At 43.1% G+C, this 13,967-nt stretch overlaps 1 protein-coding gene across 5 annotated transcripts in view; it reads right to left on the bottom strand.

Moving 5' to 3' along the window:
* LOC115192500 (FAS-associated factor 1) overlaps positions 1 to 13,967 on the bottom strand; it is an 86,505-nt gene that overhangs the window by 31,627 nt on the left and 40,911 nt on the right. For 2 of the 5 annotated variants that reach the window (XM_029751087.1, XM_029751083.1), the window contains exons 9-13: positions 4,938 to 5,012; positions 2,979 to 3,074; positions 2,719 to 2,878; positions 2,552 to 2,615; positions 2,354 to 2,435 (exon numbers count right to left, since the gene is read on the bottom strand). In XM_029751087.1, the coding sequence (XP_029606947.1) occupies positions 2,354 to 2,435; positions 2,552 to 2,615; positions 2,719 to 2,878; positions 2,979 to 3,074; positions 4,938 to 5,012 (477 nt within the window). The remainder of the gene's footprint in view (positions 1 to 2,353; positions 2,436 to 2,551; positions 2,616 to 2,718; positions 2,879 to 2,978; positions 3,075 to 4,937; positions 5,013 to 13,967) is intronic. The other 3 variants (XM_029751084.1, XM_029751085.1, XM_029751086.1) reach the window with 3 other exon arrangements.

Genomic DNA, 13,967 nt, shown 5'->3' with positions numbered 1-13,967 from the left:
ACCCAATCACAAACTTTTACTTAAACGGTCTTCTCTAACTGTTCCCCATCTTCTTTCACGTTTCATCTTTTGTAGTGCATTTCTAAGCAGGGACAAATCACCTGTAAAACTAAATTACTAGGTTCAACCCGAGCTAGAAAGTGACCCAAAAGCCGCTGGTGTGAATCCTCCCACCTGTTCACCATACAGAGAAGGGGAAGAGGAGAAGAGAAGAAGCTTGAGAAAACCGATCCGTTCTGTGAGCCAGACTGTAGTGATTTTCACACAGCACCCTGTCAGTGTTCACTCTGTCTGTTCCTCTTCTAGTGTAGACTAGAGCCATGTGAACCAGGTAGCCGTTGGCCAGGAGCTGGCAACCAGAATAGGCTCAGCTCACATACGGCTGTTTTTTGTGTCCGGCCTGGACCATATGATTATCTGCAACATGAGTAGGAATTCTCCCACACAGGTGCTCCACTGGGGGCTGAATAGAGTGACAACTGGCAGATGAAGACCAGTCTGAGAACAAAATGTACAACCTAACTCATCTTTAACCACGTCACACAGACGCTGATTGTTATGAGAGCGCAACACGACACCAGTGAAAAAACAGCCATTTGTTTTGTTTTACAAATGAGTTTCTGTGGTATGGGTCATTAAGAGGATAAGGTAAAAATACACCTGCCTGATAACTGTGGCCCCTGATAAACACACTACCATAGCTCATTTGTGACAGCCAGCCAGTTTATGTACTTGTGTTGTGGGAGGACATTTTTAATTATATCCAGTGTTGAGGAGCGGAGGAAACGGGTGAAAGTGATCATCCACAGCAGCCTCAAGAAAAGCAAACACTTCAAAATGAAGAGCTCAAATTACTGCTCCCCTGACCCCACACTGAGAACACACATTCAGATCAACGCTTTAACAGATGGTAGGTACATGATTGAACCGATTGAAAACACATGATTTTGTATTAATAGCTATATTTAGTCTAACGACTTCTGATTTTAATGGGGGGTTTTAGGCGCAATAACTAGTCAAAAATGGAGTGAATACAAAACAATAGCATTCAATTGTAGAACTGCATTAAAATAATAGTCTTTACACAGTTGAAACTAATAGTCTAAATATTCCGCTGGGCTTCAGTTCACCTGACTGGAACTGTGCTAGTAGAAACAAATGAAAATATTAAAAGCCACTAAAATGATCACTTTCACCAGAGCAGGAAGGGATGGATTAAAATATGTTTTTCCATTTCCCTACCTGGTATCGATTTCTCCTCTCTCCCCCTCATTGCTCTTTTGCTAAACTACGGGGGATTTAAGAGGATACTTGAGTGTGATAAAACCCTCACCCCGGCACTGCTATGAATTTTGATGCGTGTCTTTGTGTGAGTGAGAGCAGGGTTACTCCGATTAACCACACCGTTAAGGGGATTTAAGAAGAGCCTTGGCAGTGATGGGTGGCCTGTCTGAAGAGCCTTACTGCTGATCCCCTGGAGGGCTCAGCAGCCCAAAGCATTTTCATTAAGGCTGGATTGAGGTGCATCTCCCCCTCCAGAAACACTTCATCAAATGTAGTGTTTTACTTAGTGATTAGCCCGCCAGCCTTTGAGACTGAGCAAAATCTCTCCACGGCCCCCCTTCTCCTGAAATGTGCACCATTCCAATATCCACTTAATGAACAACTAGTTGCAATGACAAGAAGGGAGCGATTTAGACCCATTTTGTCAAGAGGACGGTGGTGGTGGTTGGGGAGGTTTCAGTATAGTTGACACCCAATGGTCACATCAGTGGGAGTCAAATGTGTGTGCGTTTCTCCAGTCTCATCTCCTCCAGGCCTACAGGCAGAGAGCTGGGGGTCAGCTGCATGTGTCCCTTCATATTGGTTTATTTTCATTGACACAATGTACAGTCTCCGGCTGCACCACAGAGAGGATATCCACAGCGAGGAGGCCATATTGCACTGGCTTAGCGAAGAGGATATCAGCTGGGAGACAGGCAAGACGCCAACCGAGCCTCTGCCTCATGGTCTAAAACCCCCCAAACATCTTGCTGTGTTCTCCCATTCTAATAAGACAGTAATCCACACAAGCTGTCAGTTGATACAACCCTCGTTAAAAGGACAAAGCAGAAAAATGAAGAAAAATTGTGGGCTAAAAATAAAGCGGCAGCTGTCGTGAAACAAATTTTATGAGCTTTATGAGAGGAATCAAATGGTGGCTCTTTTTGAACAAACACTCCAACTTTTTATTTCAAAAACCTTCCAAGCATGTAAAAAATAAATAACCATTGAAAACGGTCGTATAGTATCATGCATGTCCTGTAAACCTGTAAATCATACTACCAAGACAGGCTCCTGTATTGTTACTTACATCTCTGGCTTTGCCATAGAAGGCCTCTTGAGACGCCGCCTCCAAAGTCCCAATGAAAAACACTGGATGACATTCTCCATACCTGCAGCAAACACAAAAAGGAGATAGATCAATAAGCAAGAATTCATGATCTTCCACATCTTTTGAGAAGCATAGACCCCTTTCGATGCTAACGATAAAATAATACTAAAAACCTACCTTGTGGTAAATTCAGCAGTAAAGTGCAGTAAGGCATCAACTTCATTTTCAGTGTTCTCTGGCACTGCAGAGAGTAAAAAGCATTGGCTTAATAACAGATTGATAAACAAAAAAAAAATCAAGCTTTTTGAATCGAGTGGCAGCATCACACTCAGTGAGGTACGTACTCAAGGGGGCTTTCCGACAGCCTGTAGAAGTCCCCATTCCGAACATCTCTGATTCGTCCACTCCAAATTCAGATGCATCCTCAAAGTCATCCCCTTCGCTGTCACTTACCATGTGAACATCTGCGCACTGTACAAACACATTCACTTCAGTATTGTTGACCTATCAAAACACAATAGAAAATGTAAAAGAAGGCCAAATAAACTGTGTGTGTGTGTGTGTGTGTGTGTGTGTGTGTGTGTGTGTGTGTGTCTCTCTCTACCTCTTCTGTTGGCTCCTGGGTGTTGGCTGGTGAGGACCTTCGACACACACCAAGGTGATGGCAGGGGTAGCTGATTCCAGAGGCAGCTAGTGTCATCTGGGGATAGAAATCACTGAGATCAGAAAAAAATCTGTACAATAAAAAATCTGAATGAACTTTATCTATTCATTCCAATTTTAACCTTTAAAATACACTGAACAAAAATAAAACGCAACATGTAACGTGTTAAAATTTTTAAATTATAAATATTCCATGCGCACAAAAAGCTTCTCTTAAACTTTTCGCACACATTTGTTTACATCCCTGTTAGTGAACATTTCTCCTTTGCCAAGATGATCCATCCACCTGACATATAAAGAAGATGATTAAACAGCATGATCATTACACAGGTGCACCTTGTGCTGGGGACAATAGAATGCCCTGTAAAATGTGCAGTTTTGTAACACAATGCCACAGATTTCTCTAGTTGAGGATGCAATTTGCCTGATTTCCTTACATGAACTGTAATTAAGTAAAATGTTTTAAATTGTTGCATGTTGCGTTTATACAATACATGACCAAAAGTACGTGGACACCTGCTCGTCGAACGTCTCATTACAAAATCATGACCTGCTATAATAGACTCCAGTTATCTGGTAAGGCTTTCCACTAGATGTTGGAACATTGCTGTTGGGACATGCTTCCATTCAGCCACTAGCGCATTAGTGAGGTCGGACATTTATGTTGGGCGATTAGGACTGGCTTGCAGTCGGCGTTCCAATTCATCCCAAAGGTTTTCGATGGGGTTAAGGACAGGGCTCTGTGAAGGCTAGTCAAGTTCTTCCACACCGATCTCATCAAACCATTATTAAAAAAATAAAAAAAATAATAATAATGTAAACCTTTAACTAGGCAAGTTAGTAAAGAACAAATTCTTATTTAGAATGACGGCCTACCGGGGAACAGTGGGTTAACTGCCTTGTTCAGGGGAAAAAACGACAGATTTTTACCTTGTCAGCTCGGGGATTCGATCCAGCAACCTTTCGGTTACTGGCCCAATGCTCTAACCACTAGGCTACCTGCCGCCCCAAAAAGCTGTTCCCATACCCGGAGTCGAACCCAGGCCGCCTGTGTGAAAACCAGAAATCCTAACTGGTATGGACCGTGATTTGTTCACGCTGAAACAGGAAAGGGTCTTCCCCAAAATGTTGCCTCAAAGTGGGAAGCAGAGAATCATCTAGAAAGTCATTGTATGCTGTAGCATTAAGATTTCCCTTCATTGGAAATAAGGGGCCTAGGCAAACTTCATGATGGTGTTGGAGTCGTGCCTGGCCATGCAGTCATGAGTGAACAGGGAGTTACAGGAGGGGACTGAGCACACATCCCTGAGGGGCTCCCGTGTTGAGGCTCAGCGTGGCAGATGTTTGTTACCTACCCTTACCACCTGGGGGCAGCCCATCAGGAAGTCCAGGAACCAGTTGCAGAGGGAGGTGTTTAGTCCCAGGGTCCTTAGCTAAGTGATAAGCTTTGTTGGCTCCATGGTGTTGAACGCTGCACTGAAGTCAATGAACAGCATTCTCACGTAGGTGTTCCTTTTGTCCAGGTGGGAAAAGGCAGCGTGGAGTGCAAAAGAGATTGAGTCATCTGTGGCTCTGTTGGGGCGCTATGCAAATTGGAGTGGGTCTAGGGTTTCTGGGATAATGGTGTTGTGAGCCACGACCAGCCACAAAGCACTTCATGACTACCAACCTGAGTGCTATGTGGTAGTTATTTAGGCAGGTTACCTTCGCTTTCTTGGGCACAGGGACTATGGTGGTCTGCTTGAAACATGTTGGCATTACAGACTCAGACAAGGGGAGGTTGAAAATGTCAGTGACGACACCTGCCAGTTGGTCAGCACATGCTCGGAGTACATGTCCTGGTAATCCGTGTGGCCCTGGGGACTTGTAAATGTTGACCTGTTTAAAAGGTCTTACTCACATCGACTGCGGAGAGCGTGATCACACAGTCGTCTGGAACAGCTGATGATATCATGCATGCTTCACTGTTGCTTACCTTGAAATGAGCAGAGAAGTAATTTAGCTTGTCTGGTAGGCTTGATTCACTGGGCTGATCGTGGCTGTGCTTCCCTTTAGTCTGTAACGGCTTTAGACTGATGAATTTACTGTGTAAAATGAGGCCTCGCCTCCTGGTTACACTAGTGACCATAACCCCCGCGCATCCCGCAAAGGCGGAGGTGTTGCTAACAATTACGATAGCAAATTTCAATTTACAAAAACAAAAAAGACGTTTCGTCTTTTGAGCTTCTCGTCATGAAATCTATGCAGCCTACTCGATCACTTTTTATAGCTACTGTTTACAGGCCTCCTGGGCCATATACAGCGTTCCTCACTGAGTTGCCTGAATTCCTATCGGACCTTGTAGTCATAGCAGATATTCAAATTTTTGGTGACTTTAATATTCACATGGAAAAGTTCACAGACCCACTCCAAAAGGCTTTCGGAGCCATCATCGACTCAGTGGGTTTTGTCCAACATGTCTCCGGACCTACTCACTGCCACAGTCATACTCTGGACCTAGTTTTGTCCCATGGAATAAATGTTGTGGATCTTAATGTTTTTCCTCATAATCCTGGATTATCGCACCACCATTTTATTCCGTTTGCAATCGCAACAAATAATCTGCTCAGACCCCAACCAAGGAGCATGAAAAGTCATGCTATAAATTCTCAGACATCCCAAAGATTCCTTGATGCCCTTCCAGACTCCCCAAGGATGTCAGAGGACAAAAATCAGTTAACCACCTAACTGAGGAACTCAATTTAACCTTGCGCAATACCCTAGATGCAGTCGCACCCCTAAAAACATTTGTCATAAGAAACTAGCTCCCTGGTATACAGAAAATACCCGAGCTCTGAAGCAAACTTACAGAAAATTGGAACGGAAATGGCGCCACACCAAACTGGAAGTCTTCTGACTAGCTTGGAAAGACAGTACCATGCTGTATCGAAGAGCCCTCACTGCTGCACGATCATCCTATTTTTCCAACCTAATTGAGGAAAATAAGAACAATCCGAAATGTATTATACCGTTGCAAAGCTAACTAAAAAGCAGCATTCCCCAAGAGAGGATGGCTTTCACTTCAGCAGTGATAAATTCATGAACTTCTTTGAGGACAAGATCATGATCATTAGAAAGCAAATTATGGACTCCTCTTTAAATCTGCGTATTCCTCCAAAGCTCAGTTGTCCTGAGTCTGCACAACTCTGCCAGGACCTAGGATCAAGGGAGACACTAAAGTGTTTTAGTACTATATCTCTTGACACAATGATGAAAATAATCATGGCCTCTAAACCCTCAAGCTGCATACTGGACCCTATTACAACTAAACTACTGAAAGAGCTGCTTCCTGTGCTTGGCCCTCCTATATTGAACATAATAAACGGCTCTCTAGCCACCAGATGTGTACCAAGCTCACTAAAAGTGGCAGTAATAAAGCCTCTCTTGAAAAAGCCAAAACTTGACCCAGAAAATATAAAAAACTAATCGGCCTATATCGAATCTCTCATTCCTCTCAAACAAAATTGAAAAAGCTGTTGCGCAGCAACTCACTGCCTTCCTGAAGACAAACAATGTATACGAAATGCTTCAGTCTGGTTTTAGACCCCATCATAGCACTGAGACTGCACTTGTGAAGGTGGTAAATTACCTTTTAATGGCATCAGACCGAGGCTCTGCATCTGCCCTCGTGCTCCTAGACCTTAGTGCTGCTTTTGATGCCGTCGATCACCACATTCTTTTGGAGAGATTGGAAACCCAAATTGGTCTACACGGACAAGTTCTGGCCTGGTTAACATCTTATCTGTCGGAAAGATATCAGTTTGTCTCTGAATGGTTTGTCCTCTGACAAATCAACTGTAAATTTCGGTGTTCCTCAAGATTCCGTTCTAGAACCACTATTGTTTTCACTATATATTTTACCTCTTGGGGATGCCATTCGAAAACATAATGTTATCTTTCACTGATATGCGGATGACACACAGCTGTACATTTCAATGAAACATGGTGAAGCCCCAAAATTGCCCTCGCTGGAAGCCTGTGTTTCAGACATAAGGAAGTGGATGGCTGCAAACTTTCTACTTTTAAACTCGGACAAAACAGAGATGCTTGTTCTAGGTCCCAAGAAATAAGAGAGATCTTCTGTTGAATCTGACAATTAATCTTGATGGTTGTACAGTCGTCTCAAATAAAACTGTGAAGGACCTCGGCGTTACTCTGGACCCTGATCTCTCTTTTGACGAACATATCAAGATTGTTTCAAGGACAGCTTTTTTTCATCTGCGTAACATTGCAAAGATCAGAGATTTTCTGTCCAAAATAGATGCAGAAAAATTAATGCATGCTTTTGTTAGTTCTAGGTTAGACTACTGCAATGCTCTACTTTCCGGCTACCCGGATAAAGCACTAAATAAACTTCAGTTAGTGCTGAATATGGCTGCTAGAATCCTGACTAGAACCAAAAAATTGGATCATATTACTCCAGTGCTACCCTACACTGGCTTCCTGTTAAGGCAAGGGCTGATTTCAAGGTTTTACTGCTAACCTACAAAGCATTACATGGGCTTGCTCCTACCCATCTTTCCGATTTGGTCCTGCCGTACGTACCTACACGTACGCTACGGTCACAAGACGCAGGCCTCCTAATTGTCCCTAGAATTTCTAAGCAAACAGCTGGAGGCAGGGCTTTCTCCTATAGAGCTCCATTTTTATGGAATGGTCGTCCTACCCATGTGAGAGACGCAGACTCGGTCTCAACCTTTAAGTCTTTATTGAAGACTCATCTCTTCAGTAGGTCCTATGATTAAGTATAGTCTGGCCCAGGAGTGTGAAGGTGAACGGAAAGGCACTGGAGCAACGAACCAGCCGTGCTGTCTCTGCCTGGCCGGTTTACCTCTCTCCACTGGGATTCTCTGGCTCTAACCCTATTACAGGGGCCGAGTCACTGGCTTACTGGTGCTCTTCCATGCCGACCCTAGGAGAGGTGCGTCACTTGAGTGGGTTGAGTCACTGACGTGGTCTTCCTGTTTGGGTTGGCGCCCCCCTTAGGTTGTGCCGTGGCGGAGATCTTTGTGGGCTATACTCAGCCTTGTCTCAAGATGGTAAGTTGGTGGTTGAAGTTATCCCTCTAGTGGTGTGGGGGCTGTGCTTTGGCAAAGTGGGTGGGGTTATATCCTGCCTGTTTGGCCCTGTCCAGGGGTTTCATCAGATGGGGCCACAGTGTCTCCTGACCCCTCCTGTCTCAGCCTCCAGTATTTATGCTGCAGTAGTTTATGTGTCGGGGGCTAGGGTCAGTCTGTTATATCTGGAGTATTTCTCCAGTGTCCTGTGTGAATTTAAGTATGCCCTCTCTTTCTTTCTCTCTCTCATTCTCTCTCTCGGGGGACCTGAGCCCTAGGACCATGCCTCAGGACTACCTGGCATGATGACTCCTTGCTGTCCTCAGTCCACCTGGCCGTGCTGCTGCTCCAGTTTCAACTGTTCTGCCTGCGGCTATGGAACCCTGACCTGTTCACCGGGCGTGCTACCTGTCCCAGACCTGCTGTTTTCAACTCTCTAGAGACAGCAGGAGCGGTAGAGATACTCTCAATGATTGGCTATGAAAAGCCAACTGGCATTTACTCCTGAGGTGCTGACCTGTTGCACCCTTGACAACTACTGTGATTATTATTATTTGACCATGCGGGTCATTTATGAACATCTTGGCCATGTCCTGTTATAATCTCCACCCGGCACAGCCAGAAGAGGACTGGCCACCCCTCATAGCCTGGTTCCTCTCTAGGTTTCTTCCTAGGTTTTGGCCTTTCTAGGGAGTTTTTCCTAGCCACCGTGCTTCTACACCTGCATTGCTTGCTGTTTGGGGTTTTAGGCTGGGTTTCTGTACAGCACTTTGAGATATCAGCTGATGTAAGAAGGGCTATATAAATACATTTGATTTGATTAATAGTTTGCACGCCCTGCCACATCGGATGAGCGTCGGAGCCAGTATAGTACGATTTAACCTTATATTATATACAGTAATTGTTTGGTTATCTTTATCAAGGGTGTCAATTTCGGACCCCACTGAAGGGAGGAGTCAAGGGAGAAATAGATCCAAGTTCAGCATTCACAGATAAACCATTTAGATTTTCTGATATGATTAGAAGAAAGCAAAGTTTATCCAGCCTGTTATGGGGAATATATATTCATGGTTTATAGACAACCTAACTATAGACACTGTAAATGTCACCTACCACAGCGGAAGGACTCATTGAAGACTGTCTATACGGCTGAACCCCAAGGGATAGGGTAAAAGCGAAGGAAAGTGATAGGACCCCAGTACCCATGTGTTGTCCCCGAGCTAAGAATTTTGACTTCGATACCTATACCAGGTTTAGCATCACGATATGCGATACCATCCGGATGCTCGATACCAAAATGATACCATGGCCCCAAAAATAATATTAGCCAAAGTCACAGAATGGCACTTGATCCAGACAGATCTTGAGTTCAATATCATCAAGATGCATTATTAATGAATCAATTATACAGTAAATTGACAGTTAAAAAAATCTAAATACATAACAGTAATAATTTATTTGAATGGTAAATCTCTACTGATAAACTGGGTAAATCAAGATGTAGCTGAGGCCTATTCATAATACAGGAGAATGTATATTCAATATGAGTGTGTGCATGCATTGGGTTATTGAGCTAGTTTGGGCTGATTTCATTTGGCTACATTTGGGACTTTTTTTATTGTATTGATCAACAACATTTGCATAAAAGAAGCAATCTCTCCCTTTATAAAAATGTGTGCAGTCTAAGATCTATGACGTCATTCACACACAGTCAGTTCGAGGCTAGAGCAAAGATTATCTTGACAGAGATGGGGAGGGGAGAGGAAATTAATAAATCACTTTTTGGTGACAATAAGCTATATTTAGTGTTATGGTTTGCGTATCACAAACAATAATTAATGTTAGCTTCAGCTGTAAGGTAGCAAGGAAAGTTGGCCTACAAAGCTGGAAGCAACCTGGTATCTTCTTGCATTGTAAACAGGGCCGGGTTAAAGCAGGGGCTTACCAGGGCTGAAGCACCTGGGCCCAGGCCCGTGGGAGGCCCAAAAGGCAGCACAAAAAAAAACAAGTACAAAAACCTTATGAAAGTCAATATGAACTGTATACATTAGCTATATAAAAATGTGTGCGGTCTCATTAAGACACACAATGTCATTGACACAGTCAGTTCAATTCACCTGGTCAGTCTATGTCATGGAAAGAGCAGGTGTTAAATGTTTGCACCATGCCAAAAAAGAAAAATCCTCACGTGTGGAAATTGTAAAAACGCCTCTGCTCAACTGTAGCCTATGACACATGGCAAACATTATTCTGGCTTTATTATAAAAAGGGGCTTCTTCTTCAACAGTAAATTTACCACGCATCCAATTGCGTCTTGGTGCACAGATTTGTTTCCAGAAAATGATGGTGTGCCAGAAAGGGGGGCATGAGACCTATTAAGAAAACAAAGCCCCGGCGCCTACGATTTCTTAATCCGGCACTGATTGTAAAGTTTCTAGACTGTAACGGACATTGTTTTGTGAACAGTAATTAACAACTTAAACAATTCTACATGCCATGTTGCATTATTTAAGTGTGTTAACTTCTGTACAGCAGACTCCCAGTGTAGTGGTTTCTCAGGACAGGCTAGACTAGCAGTAAGTGGAGCAGGCACGGTGTGCTATAAGATGGGGAACTCGTCCGCGCTGATTGACTTGATCCTCTCTCAATTCAGTAGACGACGTGAAACATGACAGAAGTACCGAAAGTAAGAAATTGGAATACCGAACCGTTTTTCGTGTTCCAAGTATCAAAAAGTTACAGAAGTTTCGGTATACTGTGCAACACCAGCACCCATCGTTTTTACCTCAGTGTTGATCACTAACCTGCCCTCCCAGAAAGGGATGATCTTAGTCATAAATCAATACCGCATGTGTTAAAAGGCTTTCATTATTTCATTTATAAGTATGACAGTCTAAAACAGAAGTGAGCGCATGTAAGGCAGATCTGAATCTGACCACAACGAAAAACCATCACTGACAATATCAAAGTAAATGAATAAAAGCATTGTCACAAACAATCACTACTCAGCAATACTGTATTTTAGTCTGTTCATAATCAACATTAGCAAACCAAGTCATCGCTCATCGACTGTAGTTCATTAATACTGTAAAAATGTATTGACCTACTCGTTCACCGCTTGAGAAACTCGTGGCATTAACTGGAGGTTTAAACAGAATGCTGTGATTGACACACTGACAGATAAAAGGGAGAGTCCCTGGCAGTCAACAGCAGGGGGTGACAATCTTTGCTATTGTCAGGTGCTATAGCCAACAAAGACCAGCTGGTAATTGTTGAATCAGGAGCCAATTCCATGCAACGGCAATTGAGTTTCAAAAGCAGAGTGACTGCTGGAGTTTTCCACATCTCTTTTAAAGTGATTCAGCCAGAAAATAGCGTAACGGCTAGTCCTCGGCCACCACATGCTTTTCTGGCTTATAAAAACAACATACCCAAATATCAGAGAGAGCCATCAGTCATTTCAGAATTTACTGTTAATTACTTCTGGCGCTAGAAATAAGGTTCTCTCTTGACCATTGTACTTCAAATTCCCACTCGCTAAACGGGTAAGCAAAGAACACCAGAAACACAGTATTCCCTTGACAAATAAATCATGAGCAATATCCTGCCATGGTCCATACCCATTTCCCTGCTGTGCAGCACAGGGCCAGGGGAAGAAGCAGGAAAGCCGTGTAGAAGAAGCAGTCAAAGTCATATTTTCATCTTCTAGTCATGGTCTTCCTATGTGGCCTTGTGAGTTCCACGGCCCACACATACTGACATGACAGTGTTTGTCTTTCACAACTAATTAAAAGCAAAATGTACATCACAGAAGAGGCCTAGGCTGGGAGAACTAAAGAGCACTGGAACACCTAGGAAGAAAACATAACATAATTGCCTTACATTGTCCATGTAACAAATCTACCCACACTAATTCTTCAGCGGGTTAAATATCCTTGTATAATCAAACAAAACGTTATCTGTCACATGCTTCTTGAACTACAGGTGTAGACTTACAGTGAAATGCTTACTTACGGGTCCTTTTCCAACAATACGGAGTTAAAGATAAAAATTACAACAATAACAAACAGTGACACGAGGAATAAATATACAGTAAATAACTAATAACAAGCTATATACAGAGAGTACCAGTCAATGTGCAGGGGTACAAGGTAATGGAGGTAGCTATATACATATAGGTAAGGGTGAAAGTGACTAGGCAACAGGATAGATAGACAGCACTGTTTACATATATGCATTTAAATCATAGACGTCACAGCCCAATTTTTTTTTACTAAATATTCACACAAAAACAATATATAAAAATGGGATGGTAAAACATTTGAGTAAACTTAAACCAGATATAAAATTAGAAAATATAATGGAGCAACATTGCATAAACCATTGGAAAAATGTGTAGAATTACAGGAAATGCGCTCTAAAACAGCACATTTAAAAAAATCTCAGATGGCCTCTAAAACCGTGCCATTGGCCATGCCCACAACCACCCCCCCATGCTAACTTCACCACTGCTGAAAAAAATCTTAGGGGAAACAGAGACAGTAGTAGCAGCGTATGTGGTGAGTATGAAAGTGTATGTTGGGGTGTCAAGTGTAAGTACAATTTTATTTTATTAAAATCACATGATTTGTAAACAAGTGTACACTAACAGTGACATGCTTACTTAGGGCCCCTTCCCAAGAATGTAGAAAGTAAATAGAGAAATAGAAAAGTAATAACAGCCTATATACATAACAAGTAATAAGTACACAATGCGTAACTAGAACTTTGCTATAGACATAGGGTACCAGTACCGAGTCCATGTGCAGGGATACGAGGTAATTGAGGGAAATATGCACATATAACTAGGAATAAAGTGACAAGGCAACAGGATAGATAAACAGTAGCAGCAACATATGTGATTAGTCAAAAGGGTTATTGTAAAAAGGTCAATGCAGATTGTCAGGTAGCCATTTGGCTAACTATTTCGCAGTCTTTTGGCTTGGGGGTAGAAGCTGTTCAGGGTCCTGTTGGTTCAGGGTCCTGCGGAAGCAGAGAACAGTCTATGGCCTGGGTGGCTGGAGTCTGACAATTTGTGCCTGGTATGGAAGTTCTGGATGGCAGGGAGTTAGGCCCCAGTTGCCATATCAGGCGGTGATGCAAGAAGCTGTTCTCGGTCATAGGAAATGGTGGAGACATTATGTAGCCATGTTGATTTTATTAATTTATAAAAGGAATTGGATGGAAATATTCTGGACTGTAAATTGAGTCCGGTTGCCACACTCTGTTGGTTTGAAAGAGCACATTTCCAAACAGTGGACCATAGAAAGCAAAGTGCTATTAAAAAACATGATTGACACAGGGGTTTGAGAGGCTGACCCATTGAGCAGGACAGCGACGAGGGCTTTGAGATGTGGAGGAATGCCATGCTCTTTTCCTCTAGCCTCGACAATCGAGAGGCAATAAAACGTGAGAATTTAACAGCGGCAGAGTGGACACCCTTGACAATAAGAGGCTTTCCTCCTCCGAGGCCCTAATATGTGTAGAAATAAAGTTGATCACTTCCCCAGTCAATGGGGGACCTTGAGGGGAGGGATGACATGTGTGCCCAAAAAAAGGAATAAAAGTTGAGCGCTCACCCAAGCCAAGCTTTGACCCTGTGCCTTCCACTGATGCTTTGGGACAAGTGCAGCTCCACAGCTCTGTGACGGAACGCCGCAAGGCATAGGGGAGAGGTTAACACCCCCCACACTGACCTTCTCTTCCATCCTTACACAATGAACAAGCTCCTCTTTTTTGGATTCTTTTAATTAACACTTGCATTGAAGCTTCTAAGCATTGGGGAGCGATGCAGG

This window comes from Salmo trutta, chromosome 4 (genome assembly GCF_901001165.1).
Source record: "Salmo trutta chromosome 4, fSalTru1.1, whole genome shotgun sequence".
NCBI lineage: Eukaryota > Metazoa > Chordata > Actinopteri > Salmoniformes > Salmonidae > Salmo > Salmo trutta.
Note: the sequence above shows the minus strand (reverse complement) of the source record. Positions and strands in the feature narration are given on the sequence as shown.